Genomic DNA, 21,408 nt, shown 5'->3' with positions numbered 1-21,408 from the left:
TTATTATTATTATTACTAATTACTAAATAATAATAATATAAATAAATATAAATACTAATCATTAACAACCCAAATGTTGTTTAATTTAAACAACATTTGGGTTGTTAATGATTAGTATTTATATTTATTTATATTATTATTATTTAGTAATAATAATAATAATAATAAAAATAATAATAATAATAATGTATATATATATATATATATAATATATATATACATATATATATATATATATATATATATATATATATATATATATATATATATATATAAATATATATATATATATATAAAATATATATATATATAATATATATATATATACATATATATATATATACATATATATATATATATATATAATATATATATATATATATATATATGTATATATATATATATGTATATATATATATATATATATATATATATGTATATATATATATATATATATATATATATATATATATATATATATATATATATATATATATATATATATATATACATACATATAGATATTATATTTCAATCATTAAATATATATAATAGTATTGCTAATTCAACTATTTTCTTGGTCCCTTGGAGGCTTATAATTTAAGTTTTCTAAGTATTAATAACTGCAATAATTAATAGTTCAAAATGATAAAGGCTATTGTTGTCAAGTATCTTGGTGAAAGAAAAATTGTTCTTGCTAGTAATAGCAATATTGCAGACCTTTTTAACTAATGGTAAGCTTATTTTTTATTCCACATTCTTTGTTTATTTAATCTTCATTTTTTTTATATGAATCTTCAAGTTCTTCACAGTTCATAATATTCAAAATATTACATATGCCAAAAACAATAGCTGAGCTATTTAATTTAAAATTATACTTTTTTAGCTTCTAAGAAGTTTGGTGACAGTGATATAAGTGGCATCATGTGGAATGGATGTGAAGTCAATTCTGAAATATTTGTTGCCATTTTAAATGAACAAAATCTGGAAGTGGAAGTTGTAGCAAAAAATAATGAGCTCAGCACTTTTGTTCAAAGTTTAAAGGGATTTTCTCCTGTTAAAGCTGTTTTTTCTGCTGTAGATAGTTACTCTGATACTGTTTCATTCGATTTTCACAACCAACAATCCATTATTCCTCAACTTCCAACTGAATCTACATTTTACCAAGACTCCAATTATGAAGAAGATGTACTTGAGGATTTAGATGTGTCTTCAAAATCGCAAAATTCAAGTTTATTATCAACTGCTGCACAAGTTGCTGAACCACCAAAATCAAGTGCTGAACCACCTGCATCTGAAAAGGTAATTTTATCTTGTTCTAATTGTAGTTTTCAAACAAGTAAACAATATGTAATGATATCACATCTTAAATTACATGGTGAGGAAGGTTCAGTTGTATGTGAAAACTGTTTTTCAAAATTTAAAAGTGTTAAAGGTTTTAAACTTCACAATAAAAACTGTTTTGCTCCTTTTGATACTGAAATTGAAGTAATTAATAATATTATTGATTTTACTATCGAAAAACCTGACGATTTTCAATTTTTGAATGAAAATAGAAAAGATCAACTTGCTGCATTAGCTCTTCATTTGCGAGGAAAATATCGATGCTCTGAAAATGTGGTCAACATTATTTTTTCAAACTTGCAAAATATTTTTAATAATAAATCACAAAACGAAGAGATTCCTACAATTTGTAAACAACTATCAATAGAATATTTTAGAACAAGATATTTTCAAACTGTTTTTAAAATGCCACAAATTCAGTTAGTATCCAAAAATAGTTTACATGGATGTTTTATTCCATTTAAAGAAATACTTCAGTTTATTTTTACATCAAATGAATATGATAAGTTTCTAGAACACTCTTCAGAAATATCTATCTCATTGTATTCAAATGATTTAGGTGTAACTAATCCAATAGGCAAATCTAGAGGAAAACACAAGTTGTGGGTTTTATATTTTCAGTTGTTAAACATTCCACAATGTTGTTTAAGTAAATCTTTCTCAATATTCCCTTTAGCAATAACTGGTTCTAAATCTGTTAAGGTAAAAACTTTATGAAATCTCTTCTTCTTGACTTGGTACAATCTCTAAATGAACTATCATTGATTGAATCCTCAATTTTAACTAATGCTAAAGGTAAAAAATTCATTGTAAAGTTAAAACACTTTATTGGCGATTCATTAACTTGCAATGCAATTGCTGGTTTTAAAGAGGGATTTAGCAAGTTGTAAGGTGCTGTAGAGTGTTTAATTCGACCAGGTTAGAAATGTTAGTTTATAATAAACATTCTCAGTGTAAAGTAAGGAGTTTAGAGGAACACAAGATAAGAGTCAAAGAACTAGATAATCCTAGTCTTCCCAGAGTTGAACGTTTAAAATGGTCAAAACTATATGGCATTCAATCTAACAGTATTTTATCTGAAATTAAGGAATTTGATGTGACAAAGCAAGTTCTTTTTGATCAAATGCATGATTTGTTAGAAGGTGTAATACCTTCGCAGATAGAACTTTACTTGAATCATGGGGTTTTGAAAGGTTTTTTTTACAATAGATAGCTTGAACGATTTTGTGAAATTGTTTCAATACCCAAAAGACAGTGAAAAACCACCTGTAATAGTTGATTTGGTTATTAAGGGGAAATTTGGCAGTGCTCAAGTTCTTTCTATTTGTCGTATTTTACCAATTTTTTTAAGAAGTATCACTATTGATTGTCATTTCTTATGTCTTATTAAGCTGCTGCATATTCTTTAAATGTGTCTCTCTCCAGTTACCACTGAGGCTTACTTCATCTCTTTAGAAGAAGCAATTGCAGCCCATCATACTCTTTTTATGAATTTATATCCAGATAAGTTTATACCAAAGCTTCATTTTCTTATTCATTATCCTCAGCAATCCAGACAATTTGGTCCACTACGATACCACATGTGTATGGCTTTTGAGAGGAAACACCAAGTAATAAAAAATATTAGGCATTTTAACTTCAAAAATATGCCTTATAGTGCTATGAAGAGTATGGTTTTAAACACTGTTGCATCTTTTTATAATTCTTTTGAAGAAATTAATAATGGAGTTCTTTGTGAATTAAATCAAGTTACTTTAAAAAAAAATATTGTTACCTGCATCCGAATTAATGGTATTAAATATTGTCCTGAATCGTCTTTATGGTTTCATGATGGTTTTCAATCTTCTGCTTATATTATTAAAGAAATACAAGTAAAAGGAGAAAAAACAGCATTCATTACCTCACAGCTTCAGTGCCTTACTTACAATGTGTTACGAGGTTTTTTTACTGCTGTTGAGGACGACACAGTTCCTTTTAAAACTATTGCAGCTAAAGGCTTAGCTTTTCCTTGGCCAGCATTTTATTTTAAAGAAGGGGATATTTTCTATGTTGTACCCCCAGCATTGCCAGTCCTTATCATATAGTTGCATTGAAAGAAAACTAATTTTATACAAAGTTTATATTATTTGCAATAAACATGGTTGCTTTAGTCTAATTTGTTTTATTTATTTTGTCAACTTTCAGTGGTGTACACTGGAATTTTAGATGTTTGAGTTTTGACACTTACAGGCATTGTGCAAACTCCAAACTTTTGTATGTTAATGCTTATATTAAAAAAGAATGTTTTGCAAAAAATTAAGGTGATTGAAGCTTGGGAACAAAAAAACCCTAATTTTTGGGCCCACCCAGCCCTTAATGTGGGAGCAACGAGTTTATAAAATATTTTCTTTACTATTTTCATCTAAATTCATATTCAGCAACAAATTTCAAGTTTCATGCAATAATCTCTTAGTGTTTAGTTTTTATGACCCTGCAATGTTTACAGCCCCCTCAAATTGAGGGGGTTTTTGAAAAATAAGTGATTATTTTTGAAATTTGAAGTTTGTTGATGGACATAAATTTATATAAAAATAGTAAAAAAAAAAATTTTATAAACTTGTTGTTCCCACATTAAGGTCCAGATGGGCCCAAAAATTACGGGTTTTTTGATCCCAAGCTCCAATCACCCCAATTCTTTGCAAAACATTATTTTTTGATATAAGCATAAACATATAAAAGATTGGAGTTTGCACAATGCCTGTAAGTGTCAAAACTCAAACATCTAAAAATCCAGTGTACACCACTGTCTTTAGTAGTTGTAAATGTTTTATTCTGTCAATTTTCACAAGATGAAACTAAATGTTTTTTAATTTTCCTTTTATGTTTTTAATATTGACATTAATAATAAATTTTTAGATTAACAGAATCCCTTTTGATGGTGAAATTAAACAAACTCTCATTGATTTTTTTCCACCTCACATAAAACTATTTCTGAGCAGCAAGTTTTCTATTGAAGATAAGGTGATATCTAGAGAGCTAATGTCTTGTTTATTAGCTTTTTGTTGTTCGCATGTGCCTAATCATAGTAATATAAAAAATAGAATATTGTTACGAAAAATATTTTTTGCGAAGTTAAAGTCTACTTGCATTTCTTTATATCCTTCTTACAGCCATAAATGGGTAAGAATCACGTCTTTGATACTATAATATTTTTTTAATTAAAATTTGTAATATTTATTATTTTAATATACTTTTTTGATCTCTTTCCTTTTCCATCGTTTTTATATTTTACTTCAGATTTTCAAATTTGCTGCTGCATACATAAATTGTTTAATTCAATTTATTTAATTTTCTAATTTTCTATTAGGATTTCTTGTTCAAAAAGTTGCCTAATAATTATCGACAAAGACAATTTAGTAAATGTCATAGTTTAAAGGTAAAGCGATTTCCTCATTTTTCTGTTGTAAATAGTTCCATCAATAATAGAGACCAAGTAGTAAATCCAATTTGTCCGAATCAGTTGTAGATAAAGAACAGCTATTACAAGATGTTGTAGTAAGATTTTTTCTGTGTTTATTAATTTTTGTATAAAATGATTTCTAATTCTAATATCAGAAATTATAGTCTAATTAGGTAAACTTAGATGCAAAAAATTTAGAAATATTATGATTAATATTAAGTGTCAGCTCGTTACTTTATTTGATTAAATAGCTATAAAATAAAGAATGTATATAACTCTTTCTTTCACCTAGAATGAATTTAATAAGAAAAAGCCATCGCTTTCAACACTGTCTATTCTTAACTGACATCTTTTTAATAACAAGACTTATAGTGTATTTCCAAAAAGAGTTACATATGCTCCTGGATTAATGCTGGAAGAAGCGATTCGTTTGTACCCTATTTTTAAAGACTCATCTCTTAAGATTCAAAAGATGTTGGTTTGGATTTCTCCTGATTCGCAAACCCATACTGAAAGTTTAATGCTGCTCCAGAAATCACTTATTTCTAAGAAGACAACTTTTAAGTTGTTTATGAAAGTTGATGTAAGTTTTATTTGTTTTTTTTATTTGGTATTAAGCCAGTTCTATAAAATATAAACTTAACATTGATTCAAATCCATTTAATGTATTAATAATAGTTTTTTTTTTTTTTATGGTTGCATTACTTATTTTGTATTTATAATATTTTAGTGTGATTCAATACATGAATACTTAAGAGTGCCAAGCTTGTATGGTCCACAAGTTATCTATAATAAAACGGAATATGGAGTAAGGAGTCAGCCCTTGATCAGTACATGTGAAATGGTGGTTGTTCTGATGGCCGTTTATTATTTGCTAGATTTGACATATCCTTCTTGTTTTGAGCAGCTTCTGGGTTGTTTGCAAGATATTTGCGGCTTTGGACAATCGGCTTTACTATCTAAAAAATGCATTTTTCTTTTGCAATCTTTTCACAGCAATATGAAGTATTTTTGAATTAATAAATGTTAATAAGTTAATTTCTTCAATTATTTTGTAAATAATTTTCACGATAATGAAAAAAATAATTTAAAATAAATATATTAGGAAATTAAACTGCATAAATTTGTTTTATTTTTTAATTTAACTTTTATAAACATAAAAAATGCTCAAGGTTAGTTTATTTGTTTATTTAGCAGTTTCTGCTATTAATCATGCGTTTCAAAAAACCTACTTTAAAATAAATAATTATAATTTGACATAACGGGTAACATAACGGATAAATACCCGTTATATCAGGTTTCAAACATAACGGTAAAATACGCGTTATATAACGGGAGTTTTCCTCTCACATAACGGCTAATTGGCGTTATGTAACTGTTATGTTCAAGGCAATTTTGCTATGAAAAAACATAACGCTAAAACCGTTATGTTATTTTCATACATATTAAGTATTAAACATAACGGCAATTAACTGTTATGTGCGAGGAAAACTCCCGTTATGTTTTTTAAAAATATAACGGTTTTTTTATTTACTGTGTATATACATTTAATAGCTCTAAAGGAGATGACATGTTTAAAAATGCAATGTTTAACATCAAAAATTTCTCTAAGTAGAGAAATAAGTAAGATACAGTATTTTAGAAACAAGTTTTATTCAGAACATTTCTCATTAACACTTTTTAAAGTTCTCTATCTACTTATAGAAAATTGTAATTAAATGGAGAAAAAAAAAATTATTAAAAGCAGATAACTCATTATTAGATGTATCACAGATTGATACATTAGAAGAGTTCAAAGATTTTGATTTTCCGAAAAAGTAAGCAAAAAAAAAGTATAGCAAGAAATTCTCCCAACACGTAAATCAAAAACATTGAAAAAGAAGTTATGATGGAACAAGAAAATTAATCAAACTCTATGTTATACAAAATTTATACATATCTAATATGATATTGGTGTATAGGCCAATATGAAAGTTCGAAAATACAAAAGATGATCAACATCAAAAGGAATTTCATAACTTTACAAAGATGTATGGATATTATTATCCACCCTTATAACTCACATGTTTACAGAAAAATATCTTATAAAATATCTTTTTGTCAGGTGTGGTGTGCATCTAATCAAATTAGCTGAGAGCGAAGAACTAGGAGATAAATTAAAATTTTCTAAATTATTGGCAATTATATATTTAGCAAATTAAAATTTTCTAAATTATTGGTAAAAACTAGTGGCCTCTGGATGTGTAGAAAAAGTTTTAAATTCAAACTAAAATCACAGCAACAAAGAAATATGGCAATGAAAGTAACAATTGAAATTAAAAAAATGTTGAAAATAATGTTTTGAGAATAAAAGTAGGAAACGGATACGTTTTTAGTATTAGCACTTTAAAGGTTATTGTGTTTTTTTTTGCCGTTTCAAAATAGACTCTGAAGTCTATTTTTAAACAGCAAGAAAAAAATATGATAACTATTGTAAGTGCAAATACTAAAATGACAAACAATCAAATGGATAAAATTAAAAAGGGTATTAACAACGTTAATAGAATTAAGTTGCTTACAGCTGAGGTAGCGAATATTGCATACTGTTTAAATTTTTATGAAGAACTTTTTGATAAAAGTAAATAAATAAAGAACATCTCCAATTCTCAAAAGAAATGAAAAGGGTGAAGTAAAGGAGCGATAAAAAATAATATCGATTACACGAACATAAACTAAAAGCCGTGAGAAATGGAAAATAGGTCCCGCAACAATCTAAAGGTGGATGGAATATAAAAAAAAGAAAATTGAATTGACAGCAAAATAAAATTAATAGAACTGTTTAAAGAAAGTTTCAATTTGAAAAGAATAAAGATTGAAAGAGCGCATCGAACCGTATTTAGAAATAACATGAAACCAAGAATAATAGTATGAAACCAAGAACAATAGTCTTGAAACTTCTAGATTATAAAGATAAGGATGCTTTCATAAAAAAAATCTGCCAATCTAAAAAGTAAGAATATACTTATCAATGAAGATTATTGCCAAAAAAGAAACTAATTTCTAAAAAACCTAGAAAAGCAGATGAAAGTTGCACGCCAATCCGGAAAATTTGTATACATTTCGTACAAAAAAACTAATTATATGCCACTTACGACGAGGCAAATACAACTATCGCCAAAGACAAGTAAGATGCTTAACGTTTTAATCGTTTTTTATTTTGACAGTGACCCTCACGATGGGGTATCCTTTTGTTAAGCAGCTAGTAAATTCAGAATTTTAGCTTTTAAAAAGACAGCAAAATATTAGATAAAAAGAAAGAAAATGGTAGTTCCAAGTCAAACTGATAACCAAAATTTAACGGCAAAGACTAAGTGTAGATGATTTTATTAAAATTTCAAAAAACATGACTGGATTATTTATGATGAGTCTTACTTTACACTTTCTCATTCAACGATCAAGGGAAATAGTAATTTTTGTACAAGCAACATTAAAGAGTGGTCTTCAAGTGTTAAATATTATAAAAAATCTAAGCAAGAACCAAAACCACTAGCCTGGGTAGCTTTTCTTTGCAAAGGTATATCACAATTCTTAATAATTACAAAAGGAAAAAAAAAAAGTTAATAAAAACCACAAGGGTTTTATAAGGTAGTTGTAGAGTTTATTTTGTATAATAATACATAATAAAAAAATCCATATAATACATAATAAAGAAATGCATAACAAATACTCCCACGTTTTTACAAACTTAGACTTATTTAATAATTAAATTCAAATCATTATAATAAATGTATGACTAATTTTTTGGAATATAATGCAATATTGAAAATATATTACATAGAGGCGAAAAGGAAAAGATCCTATAAAACGACTCGAATCAATAAATTCTCCGAAAGCATATTCAAGGAATTAAGTACTCCGGGAGTATTTGTTGACTAAAAAGTATATACTCCTGAAAGAATTTATTTCCTTGGATTTAAATACTTTTTGAATTCCCCCCCCCCCCCCCCCATTTTTCATCAAATATATTTATGACAACGGCGACGGGTGGTCGAGGGACCCATACTCCCCTCAAATTTATTCCAGAGGACTTATTTATTTTTTATTTTATCTAAAGTAGTTTTTAATATAAATTTTTTTGGTAAATTAGGTTTTTTCAGTGCAATGTATCAAATGGTGTTTCGCTCATAATTTACTTATTTAAATCTGAAACACACCAGTAGTCAGCATTAGCGTTGCCTCAAATTCATATAACGTTAGGGTGTACTTATTTCTTAAAAGAATACTTCCCAGTGGGCACGTGTCGTCTGGAGGACGTCCGCTGGACTTCTCATGAACGTCCGACGGACGTCCCTCGGACGATGCATGTACACTGGGTTAATTCTTAGAAAATAAATTCTCCTAGAAGTATACACTTTTTAGTCAATAAAGACTCCCGGAGTACTTATTTCTTTTAAATATACTCCGCAAGAATTTATAGGCGGGAGTCGTTTTGAGCCTATGTTGGATTTTTTCAATTGGAATTTTTCAGAGCCAGAACTCTAACCACTGCACCCCGGTTTGCTTATAATATAGGGGTAGGGGATCTTTTTTTGATTCTTTTTTGACAAGGGGAGGGGGAAGAGGGTGGGGAGGAGGTCTAATAAAGTTGGTATCAACAATGTTACTTTTAAAAAAAAATTTAATTACTTATAGAAATAAAAAAAAAAATTTTTTTTTTTTAAATTTTTTTTGGGGGAGGGGAAGGCGATAATCAAATATTGACGTAACTTTATAGATAAAGTCAATAGAAATTTGATGTTGTTGATAAGGAAGGAGGAGGGGGAGAGGGTGGTGAGACTAAAAATAGTGGCAGCTCCTTAATTATTTAGAACTATTTAATTAAAATTATTTGTTTCGCGCTTTTTAGTTCCTAATTAATTTAGCGCAAATTTATTGAAATCTGTTTAATAAATCTATTTAATAAATCTGTTTAATAAATCTATTGCTAATGTTGACATAATTGAATATTACATGTTTTTCATAAGTAATGGTATAATATTATGAAAATTTTTTTTCTCATAAAATATTATATTTAGGTCAATAAAACAACATTATCTTGAAAAAATTTATTTTAGCGCTATTCTTCGTGTTTTTACAAATGACACGTGCGTTTATGTAACTTTTTTAAAAATTAAAGCCACATTTGATTTTTCTAAATATAAATAACTCAAATACAACAACAACATAATGATGTTTATGACTTAAAATACAAATACAATAACAACATTATAATAATATTTATGGCTAAAAAAACATTTGGATTTCATATTAGTATATAAATATATTAATAATGTATATTTATGTACTTATTTAAATATGTAAGAAATAAATACATATAAAAACATAAAAAAGTAAATTCAAATGTAAAAAATAAATACATAGATTTTTTTGTATTATTAATATGCATGTATATGTTTGTTCACAATGATTCACAATTTCATTATGACTATCAATTATTTTTTGTTTTGCCCTAAATAGCAAAACAAACTCTCCACTAGCTTGTATTTAATGCTTTTCATATGATTTAAAAATTTTTTAGATTCCTCAAAAATTTTAATGCAAGTGAACTAGAGTTGTACATTTAGACATTCTGTTGTATAGTTCTACTGTTTTGTTTAGGTAAATTATTAATTGATCTTGTTAACATTGTTGTAATAATATCAAAGTTTATTATTAAAGGACTAAGGCTAATAGTGAAAACAAAATGAAAGAAAATCTAGAAGAAGTTAAAAAGATAGTCAGGTCTCTCCTTCTATCAGCAAAACAAGGGTTGACAATTAATCAACTTTGCTCAGATTACACAGATTTGGAACATAAAACATTACCATATAAAGAGTTTGGATACAATTCTGCCATATCATTTATGAAAAGTATGCCAGATGTTGTCAGACCTGTTTTTCTTTCTCATGGTGATATGGTACTTCAAGGTAAAATATTTTTTATATATGTATTATAATAACTATTACAGACATGTTTGTTAGTTATTCATAAAGTTATTTCATTCAGTTTAAAACAATAATAAAAATTCAATTATGTTCATGTGAAACTCTAGTTTTTAAATTATATTTAACCAAATTTTAATATTAATCATGTTATAATAAATAATAAATTAATATCAACTAGTGCTACTTTTTACTTATAAAATAATATCATACTTTTTGTCTTTTAAAGCTTATAAAGTTAAAATTTTTTTAATGTTTATTTAGACATTTTTTTGTTATAACTTATCATTTTATTATAATTTTTTACCCAAAATCCAACAAAATAAACAAGATGCAGATTTTCCTAATTTTTGTCCTAATATATAATTAACAAAAACGCTTTAGATAATTAAAAGTTTCTTTTAAAGTTAATTATAGAACCTTCTAGAACCAAGTGCTAAAACAAGTAAATATGATAATTTATATAAAAGGTATACTGTTAATGTTATTCCTAATAACATTAGGTATAACATTATAATGTTTAGGTATAATGTTATACCTAATAACATTAGGTATAACATTAACAGTAGAGAGAATTCCAAAGTGTTGAAGTGCATGGAAAAAAACTAGACGAATAAAAGTTTTTAGAGCATGCAGGGACAGATACAGTAAATAAATGAGACTTTGTTGAATAACAAGTCAAGTGAGATTGAGTTTTAGTTGATGGAACTAGAGATGATACTCTTTTGAGCAGCAACCATGATAGTATTTGTAGAAAAGAGAAAGAAATGCAACTTTACAATGATGAGAAGAGGCTAAAGCTTAGCAGATAGAGCGAGTCCAACTACGTTTACAATTTGTTTTTGGACCTTGTCTAGAAGAGAAAGAGCAGCATTAGAAGAACAACACCAAATATGATAACGTTACATAAAGGGACATAAGAGATTTGTAGAGGTAGAGAATGGAATCAAGAGTAAGGAAATGGCAAACACGATAAAGAGAAGCAACCTTTTTAAATGCTAATTTAGCAATCAATTGTATATATGGTTTCCATGAAAGGTCAGTAGTAAACAATAATCCAAAAAAATGTAAAGAAGAGGACTCAGTGAGAGGGTTTCCATTCATTAATATAGGAACGTCAACAGCACTGCGATAGCCTCTTGCAGAAAATAACTGAGCCCTATTGGAGAAAAATAATTTTTAGAAAATTTACAAATTAATATTAATAAAAAATTAATATTTAGAAGTCAAGTTTTTAAAATGTTACATTTCTCTGAAACAATTGTTTTTGAACAATTATGCAGAAGGGTCATTCCATGCCAAGTGGAGCAAATTTTTATGATGTTCCTATGGACCATCCCAGATTTTATTGAAACTTTTTGATTTTGTACATATATATGAGAAAAGCATGTTATGAAAATTTTAGATCAATATCTAAAAACTTTTTGTTTGCGCATGAGATCTATTATGTAAACAAACAAAAGTCAATGACGTCATGTACTAAAGAACGTCAATGTAATTTAGACATTCTGGTGTATAATTCTACTGTTTCATTTAGGTAAATTATTAATTGATCTTGTTAACATTGTTGTAATAATATCAAAGTTTATTATTAAAGGACTAAGCCTAATAGTGAAAACAAAATGAAAGAAAGTTAAAAAGATAGTCAGGTCTCTCCTTCTATCAGCAAAACAAGGGTTGACAATTAATCAACTTTGCTCAGATTACACAGATTAACTAAAGAACGTCAATGACATCATGTACTCTTAGGAATAAAATGCACTTGAATAAATTACTAAGTTTGTAGATTGCAGCATATATTACGCTGACTTTTAGGCATACAATAAATTGAAGAAGGCCAGCTTCGACTAAAATAAAAGCGTTACTTTTTCTTGGTATTCGTTTTTTCTTTTGTTTAATCAAAAAAATTTAGCCCAAACATTTTTTTTTATCATTCTCTTTAATATGAACACAACTTGTCTCAGAGGTTTGGGATCCCTTTAACAGCTAATAACTTTTGAACAAGTTGGTTTTATATTTCAATTATTTTAAGATAGCAAGTATGCTATGGATACTTTTAAAAGAACAAAAAATTTAAATTCTGGCGTCTTAACTTTTTCCATAGGCTAAAGTTGATATTTTTGTTTTAAGATTAAAATTTTTTGTGATTTTAAAAAGCTTAATTTTAAAAACTATTTCAAAAATTAATACAAATCAAATTGCGTGTTGATCTACTTATGATGGATAAATATAAAAAAAAAATCAGTTGATTAAAGAGCTGCATTCAAAAGTTATAGGTCATCAAAATGAGTTGGATCAAGATTTTCTTAAAATTGATCTGCAATGCAAAGCATCTGTTACCTAATGGCACTTTTTTTTCATAAAATTTCTTATACGCATCAATCAAAGAGTGTTAACAAAAACAAAATAATTTGTGGGCACTTATATATAATCCCACAAGATAGACTCTAAAAGTAAGGTAAATTTACCATAAAATTATTACTTTTTAAAAGTTAATTTATTGTTTCATTTAATTTTATAATACTAGTCTGTCAATCTAAAAAGTACTAATAATACCAATAAATTGTTGTATTTTAGAATTAAATAACAATAAGTAGTATGCCTGAGCTTTCTCCTTGCTGTATTGGTAAAGCATTAAATGAACAGTGCTATCTTTTCAAGATTAACAAGTCTAAAAAAGATGAATGTTACCAAGAACTGTTTAGACTAAACCAAGAGCTTCATTATTTGAAAAGTAAAGTCAATCCCATAGATTTTATTTGTAACTATCACAAGAAAACTTGTTGAGGTATGAGAATGAACATCGAAGGTATTGTTGTAATCTTTTTAACAAGCAGGCAAAAAAATGAAACGAAAATTTCAATATTCAAACTAATACCTTAGTTTAATACCTTAATAATAATCATAAATAAATGTGAGGCGATATATTTAATAGTTATTATCTTTACTTTGTAGATTCTCTTAGAGTTATCAGTTTTGCATATGCCAAAGATTTTGGTTTAATACCTGCTCAAACAATATGCACTATTTGCAGAAAAATCTGCGTTACAAACATCATGATACAAAAGAAAATGAACTCCAAGAAAAAGAAATTTATGTCAACAACCTTACATTAAAAGAAAATCTTAATTTAAGTATTGCAAGTTTTGGATGCTCACCTCTCAAACTTGTTTTAAAAAAAGATAGAGTTGCATATGGAAAGTGTAAAATAAAAACTCTTACTCAAAAGGCTGTTGCCAATGTGCTAGGTTTAGAAATAGCTGGACTTGGTGAAATTGAATCACCTTCAAAAAAATGTTTGAAAAAACAAAGATTTAAACAATATTATGATTCAAATTAAGTCAAAATTTGACAAAACATCATATGGTAAAAGTCCATGTGATGGATGTGGAATAGTAAAACGTCTTGTTGCACAAGCCAATCTACAGTCACTTAATGATCTTATTGACACATCAAGCAAAATGTTCAGCTAGTGTGTTCAATACGTCAATTGAATATTATTTTTTGTTGTTGACAAAGTTTTAATAGAAACACATATTAAAAACTTCAATTAGGAAGAGAGATACCATTTTGCTTCTACAATACCTGGGACACGAAACCACCAGTTTTATACCAATGTCATCTACCTCATTGGTAGATGACATTGGTATAATAAAAATAAGAAGAGTTTCATTTGATAGTATTTGCTCTAATTTAGATTTTTCTACTTGCAAAATTTTTATTAATAAAATTTCAAGTTACACACCAGGAGAATATGTGGCCTGCATTTATGATGCTCAATGGTATCTAGGAAATATTCTTAGTATTTCAGAAGAGCATCAAGATCTTCATATTAAATTTATAAAAAAGTCTTCTTTATGTAACAAATTCATGTGGCCATGCAGAGATAATCTCTGTTGGGTATCCCTGATGCATATTTTATGCAAAGTACAATCTCTTAAGGTCCAGTCTAACAGAGAAAGATTTTATAATAATGATTTAAAAGAAATCAATGAGATTATTTTATTATTTGAGAAATTTAATTTTTTGTGAATTTTATTAATTTTGTTTATTGTCTAAAAATAATTTTATGGCTAAAAATAAATTTCAACTAAAATTTGAAGTTATATATAAACAAATCTCTTAAAATATTTATTGTAATACATTTGTTGTATTTATGTTGTTTATATTTAGAATGTTTGTAAATTTTTGTCATCACTACAAATTGCAAAACATTTTGTTTGTTTTTCATTAAAAAAAAATTGTTATAAAGGTGGGGGGTATAAGTTTTTATCTATTGGAATTTTAAGGCTGTAAGCATTGATTTTTTTAACTATTATTTTATAACAAATAACATTATTTAATTTAATGCATTTATTTTGTTAACTTTAGATTTTTTTATGGAAAATTTATCTGACTTTTAGAAACTATCTTTTGGGGTTATAAATAAATGCCCATTAATTTTTGTTTTGTTTTTATTAATTAATACTCTTTGATTGATGTGTATAAGAAATTTTATGAAAAAAAGTGCTCTCTTAGATAATAAATGTTTTGCATCGCAGATCAATTTTAAGAAATTCTTGATCCAACTCATTTTGGTGACCTATAACTTTTGACCTACAGCTTTTTTATCAACTGATTTTTTTTAGAATATTTATCCACCTCGTGTAGATCAACTGGCAATTTGTATTAATTTTTGAACTAGTTTTTAAGATAAAGCTCTTTAAAATCACAAAAAAAATGAGAATCTTAAATCAAAAATATCAATTTTAGCCCGCCATTATAGAAAAAGTTAAGATGTCAGAATTTAAATTTTTTGTCCTTTTAAAAGTATCCATAGTATACTTGTTATCTTAAAATAATTGAAATATAAAACCAACTTGTTCAAAAGTTATTAGCTGTTAAAAATGATGCAAAAAACCTTTTTCCTTGTAGAGTGAAATTTCATGCAAAGTAGCCCACTGGTTAAATAGCGTTTTCTCAAGAACCATATTAGATGTTGATCTAAAATTTTCAAAACATGCTTTTCTCATATATATGTACTAAATCAAAAAGTTTCAATAAAATCTAAAATGATCCATGAGGGACCTTTGCTCAGAAATTAAAAATTATGCAGATGTTGAAAATTTTTTCAATTTTCGAACTTATTTAAAAAAATATGAAACTAATAAAGTGTTACAATTTATTTTTGTTTTGTTTTGTTTTTTATTTTGTCAGAGAGTTTTTTATTTTTTAAAATCGAAAGGTTTTATTATTAGATATCTATTCTATTAGTAAAATATATTTGTAATTTTCCATCAGGGTCTGCTTGACTCAATATTTTCAATTGCCAAAATGATTATTAAAAATTTTTTTTTTCTCTTTAAAATTACTCTACAAAAAAAAAATTATAAAGTTTTTTTTTTGAAATACCCTACTTTTTTTGAAACACCCTACTTTTTTTAAAACACCCTACTGTTTTTGAAACACCCTACTCTTTTTGAAACACCCTACTTTTTTTGAAACATACTATTCTTTTTAATGCGTATCAAATGATTAAAAATTACTTTTTATAGGTGTAGCTGATGAATCAACTGCTCACATCAAAGAACTAGTACGGCGACAAAAATCGACAGGACGAAACTCGAATATTGTTGCTGTTAAACAAGTCAGAGCAACAAAAAATATTATTCCGAGTTTTATTAGAGTAAAAATATCAGAGGTGGTTCGTTGTTTTCCAAAGGGATGCAGTTCCAGTGTTTTTGATTTAACTTGCCAGAAAAAGTTTGGCAAAAAAATTGAGCCTTCTTATTTAGGCTTACCAACTCTTAAAGCGGTATTGGATTTATGTCCGGATATAGTTTCAACAAGAGTTTGTCTTTCTGAGTTATTCATTTACCCAGGTATAAATTTATTTAGTTTCAAAAGCATTTTTAATTTTAATGAGACAAATACTTTTTTATATTATTTTGATTATTAATAAATTTTAATTGTTTTTCTTTTAATTTATGTAATTTATTTAAAAAAGTCTTACATATAACTTATGTCTTTTCTTTATTTGTCTAATTTTATATTGCAAATATATATATGGACAAAGTTTAATAATAATAAACAACTAAAGGCACGTGTGTAATTGATGAAATTTTTAATCTTTACTAATTAATTATGCAACTGCTGTGAAGTTATTGTTCAATTATTATTTTCTCCAATAAATATTATTCCTTTTCCTGACCTAAACATAAAATTTTAGGCTAAAATTTTATGCACATTCGTTGTTTCTATTTCTAAATTCCAAAAGCTGATATATATAAATATATCTAAAATGATAATATTTTTTAATAAAATAATTATTATTTTTCAAATTTTTATATAATTTCACTTCATTTGAGACCCAATAAAACATACTTTTGAAAAACTTTTTTTAATTTAAATTAGGAACCTAATTAACAATTAAGTATACCTAAGAGTATTCTTTATTCTAAAAAACTTTAAATTCAGTGTTATTTTATCATATAAAACGCAATAAGATTCATGCTGCAGATATTTTTTGAAAATTTTGTTTTTTGAGCCACCCTAGGGAATTTAATATTGGGAATATAATTCTTTTCCTTTAGACTGAAAGTTTCAGTAGCAACAACATACAGCTTATTTGTATGCAAACACAAACAAACAATTTAATAAAAAATTTTATTTTTTAGAACTTGCATAGAATTTCTGTCATCTTTAATACTTATACTAACAAATTGTCAAAATGTGTAGACTAATTAATATTTATTGTTTACTAATTTGTAAACAACATTTGTTGTTTACTAATTAGTCTACACATTTTGACAATTTGTTAGTATAAGTATAAAATACTTTGCAATAGTAACTACATAAAGAGTATGTGACTACTAGTCAAATCATAGACTTATCAGTAAACAGCATTTTAAGAGAGTATGTAGTTACTACTGCAAAATAACATGGTAGACTAGTTTGTAATAAATATTTTTATGGAATATGTGGTTACTACTGCAAAGTGACATTATAGACTTATTAGTAAACAGCATTATAACAAATTATGTAGTTATTACTGCAAAATGACATATAAACTAACTAGTAAGCAATATTTTAACCGAGTATGTAGTTATTACTGCAAAAAATTTTTTCAGTACATTTGAACTGCGCAAATATTTTAAAGTTACGCCAAAGTAAAGGTAGCTCCTACATAATGTAGCTTTTCTTGCTTAAATCAAGCATTTTCTTAAGATAAATATCATAATTTGAGAGTTGAACTTTGTTGAAAAAGAAAAATAAATCATAAGTATTGTATTAAGCAACTGCATAAGTTTTGTTAATATGAAATTAGCAAGTTACGCCAAACTTACACTTTCAAAAGTTTTGTGAATCCGCACTCAGGTTAACCTATTTATCTATCTTTGATACTCATGGTTACGCACTTGTGTGGAATGGGCAGATTTTTATCGTATCAGTTTCTTATTTAAATATGATATGGAAGAGTTATAGCAATTTTTTACAAGCAGGTCTCCTTCCTGCTGTTAACGTTTTTTTCAAATTAAGACTAAGAGTTTTTATTGTGGTACTATAAGGAAGATTATGACTCAAGATTTACGAACTATCCTTAACCATAATTAATTTGGAGGATTTTGTATCTGAATATTTTCTTTTCCTAGCTAATTTATCTTGGGAAAATAATAATAATTATCTTTTCAAGAATTGAAAATAATGACCCCAAATGCAGTTGTTGAAATAAAGCAGAATGCTCCCTGAATTGTAAATGCAAATCCACAAACATTGTATACAAATGCATCATCGCATTATTACACAAACAAATATTTTAAGTCAGTATTAAAACATATAACTATTTCACAACTATTAAGTAACTAAAAACAATTTAGAATATTTAAAAATATCCTTTTTTTTATTTTCTTCATTATTTTTATCATCCTTCTGATTGTCAAACGTTGTGTTATCTCATTCATTCGTTATCTATCATGTCAGTTTATTTACTTTTGCCCTTTTTTGTGTTATTTGCCTTGCTTTTTTAAATATTTTTTTTTTCTTTTTTTTCTTTTGTTTAATTTTATTTTGGTCACTATATTACTTTTTTTTGCTTTATTTGTTTATTTTATTAAGTTGTCACTCCAATGACTAGTTTTTAACTATATGAGTGACACCGAACCTAATTTTGTGAAATTATAAATCACTTTGTAATTATTTCAATTTTATGGTTAAATAAATGGATTTAAAAAAAACAAAAAAACCTTACTACTAAACAATTTCCATGTTTAACACATGAAACTCAGAGTTGCAACTATATTATATTATAAACATAAGCGTTTAGCTAATTCCTGGTACTGCCGGTAACAGTAACATATATACTATATATATATACACTACCGGCAATTAATTTGATGAGAAAACAGTAATTCTATTAAAAATCAATTAAATCTATCAGTTATATTTTTGTTTATGTTTTTTTTGATCTCAGTGAATAAAGAAACTACAAATTAGTTAATGAAATATACTTTATTTAGTTTTCTTCACAAATATTTCTAAACAAATAGAAAACTTAACAAACATTAAAAAGTTAAATTATAAGGTCTTTATTATTTTGCACAAGTTTCAAACTTTGCGTTTATCAAAATAACCACCACGTTTCTTCATTACTGCTTCACATATTCTTGGAATACGAAAGAATAATTTGTTTAAAGTTTCCATGGTTACGGCTTTCCAAGCCTTTTGCAGTAACTTCCATAAATGTTCCTCAGATTTTTCTTGAAATTTCTTCACATAACGGTCTATTTCATCCCAAAAAAGCTCAATGGGATTGAGGTCTGGTGATGCACAGGCCAATCCATTTAAGTAAGGGTTTTTTCTTGTACTAGTTGATTCAGATAATTTGTACAAAGTTTAGATTTGTGCTTTGGGTCTTTATCTTGCATAAAAACAGGCTGGCGTTCGATGAGCAAATGGAACGGCATGGTTCTCCAAAATTTCTCTGTATTGCTCCTTTTTCATAATTCCACAAACTCTGATCAAATCTCCTATTTTTTGATCTGCTAAACAACCCCATACCATTATTGAACCTCCTCCATGCTTAACAGTAGGCACAATGCATTGCGGAATGTAACGTTCATTCTGGTGCCGGCGTACAAATATTCTTCTCTTGTTGCCAAATAATTCAAACTTGGACTCATCGCTCCATACTACTGTTTTCCATTGACTTATTGTCCAGTTGGCATGTTTGCGAGCCCATTGTTGTCGTATCGCCTTGTTTGCTTTCCTTAGCAACAGTTTTTTGGCAGCTACAAGCCCTCTAAGTCCAGCTTTCATCAAACGATTTCTTATTGTCCGGACACAAACAAGTTTTTCAGCAGTTTCATTGTATTCTCTCATTGCTTGTGGAGCTGTTAATTTTCCGTTTGACATAGATAATCTCGTAATATGACGATCGCCATGTTCATCTTTCTTTCTAAGCTGTCCAGGTCGTGCTAAGTCACAATATTGACCAGTTTCCTTGAAATGCTTGATTGTATTGTGAACTCCAGTCTTTGATATTTTCATTCTTTCGGCAATTTTTCTTTCTGAAATACCTTCTTTATCAAGTAAAACAATGCGAACTCTCTTTTCAAAGCTTAATTCTCGAACTGGAACCATTTTATTACGACAAAATAGAAACTAAAAAAAAATAAACAGTTCAAATAATACAATATTTGTATATTCATTTGCAAGCCATTATATACTTTATTGGATCTACATAAAGTATCTACAAGAAGCTACCAATGATAAAAATTATATTTTCAATACCAATTACAAGTCATTAATTAAAATTAAGTAACAGTTAAAAGTAATACTTGTATTGTCTTTTATGCTGGATAACTCAGCACATACACTTTTGTATACTTTTGTACATAAGCAAATTTTTGGATGCAAAAATGCCCATATCTTATTCTATCCACTTATTTATTGTGCTCTTCTTATTTTTGATCCAAAAATAAAGAAGTGCAAATATTATTTAATATTTGCACTTCAATGACGACAACCATGTGTTTCAATAAACTTTTTAATTCATAAAGTTATTTTTGTTGAAATCATAAAGTCTTTTTATTATTTTGTAAACTTTCTAATTTTTATACATTTTTATACCCCTGAGTTACAGGATATGAAGAAGAGTGCTTTCCATTGAGAACAACTTTTATACTACGACTTGTAAGGAAGGATTCAATAATCTTAAAGATGTTACCAAGATAATATTTATTTTTGAAATGTAAATACCGTTTTTAACCGCTGGTCTCAAATTAATTGCCGGTAGTGTGTATATATATATATATATATATATATATTATATATATATATATATATATATATATATATATATATATATATATATATATATATATATGCCCAGCGAATTGGCATTTTTAGTTTCAAATCAAATCTCAAATAGAAGCAGGTCTTGATTTACAAATCAAATCGAATCACAAATTGAATCAGCAAATGAGGAAATCCAATTTTAAGACTCTTTTTTCAAAAAAAAATCTACCTAAAAATTCATTTTTGCCTGGAATAAATTTTTAGCAGTTGTTTGAAAGCAATAAACAATTAAAAACAATTACTTAATTACTTAATTAGCATAAAACAATTACTTTCAATTATAATTACTTTACCTAAGATAAAAACATTTTGATTTTTTAGATATCCAAC

At 26.9% G+C, this 21,408-nt stretch overlaps 2 protein-coding genes across 2 annotated transcripts in view; both read left to right on the top strand.

Moving 5' to 3' along the window:
• Positions 1–587: 587 nt before the first annotated feature.
• Positions 588–5,856, top strand: LOC136076513 (uncharacterized). Its single transcript, XM_065789867.1, has 6 exons — positions 588–734; positions 887–1,302; positions 4,240–4,503; positions 4,691–4,878; positions 5,076–5,366; positions 5,514–5,856. Exons 2-4 carry the CDS (start codon positions 925–927, stop codon positions 4,847–4,849), a joined length of 801 nt encoding a protein of 266 aa, XP_065645939.1. The 5' UTR covers positions 588–734; positions 887–924; the 3' UTR covers positions 4,850–4,878; positions 5,076–5,366; positions 5,514–5,856.
• Positions 5,857–10,338: 4,482 nt separating this feature from the next.
• LOC100204243 (tudor domain-containing protein 5) overlaps positions 10,339–21,408 on the top strand; it is a 54,401-nt gene continuing 43,331 nt past the window's right edge. Inside the window, exons 1-2 of the mRNA XM_065790813.1 lie at positions 10,339–10,728; positions 16,278–16,604. Coding sequence (XP_065646885.1) covers positions 10,506–10,728; positions 16,278–16,604 — 550 coding nt within the window. The 5' untranslated portion in view covers positions 10,339–10,505. The remainder of the gene's footprint in view (positions 10,729–16,277; positions 16,605–21,408) is intronic.

Source organism: Hydra vulgaris, chromosome 02 (assembly GCF_038396675.1).
Source record: "Hydra vulgaris chromosome 02, alternate assembly HydraT2T_AEP".
Taxonomy (NCBI): domain Eukaryota; kingdom Metazoa; phylum Cnidaria; class Hydrozoa; order Anthoathecata; family Hydridae; genus Hydra; species Hydra vulgaris.
Note: the sequence above shows the minus strand (reverse complement) of the source record. Positions and strands in the feature narration are given on the sequence as shown.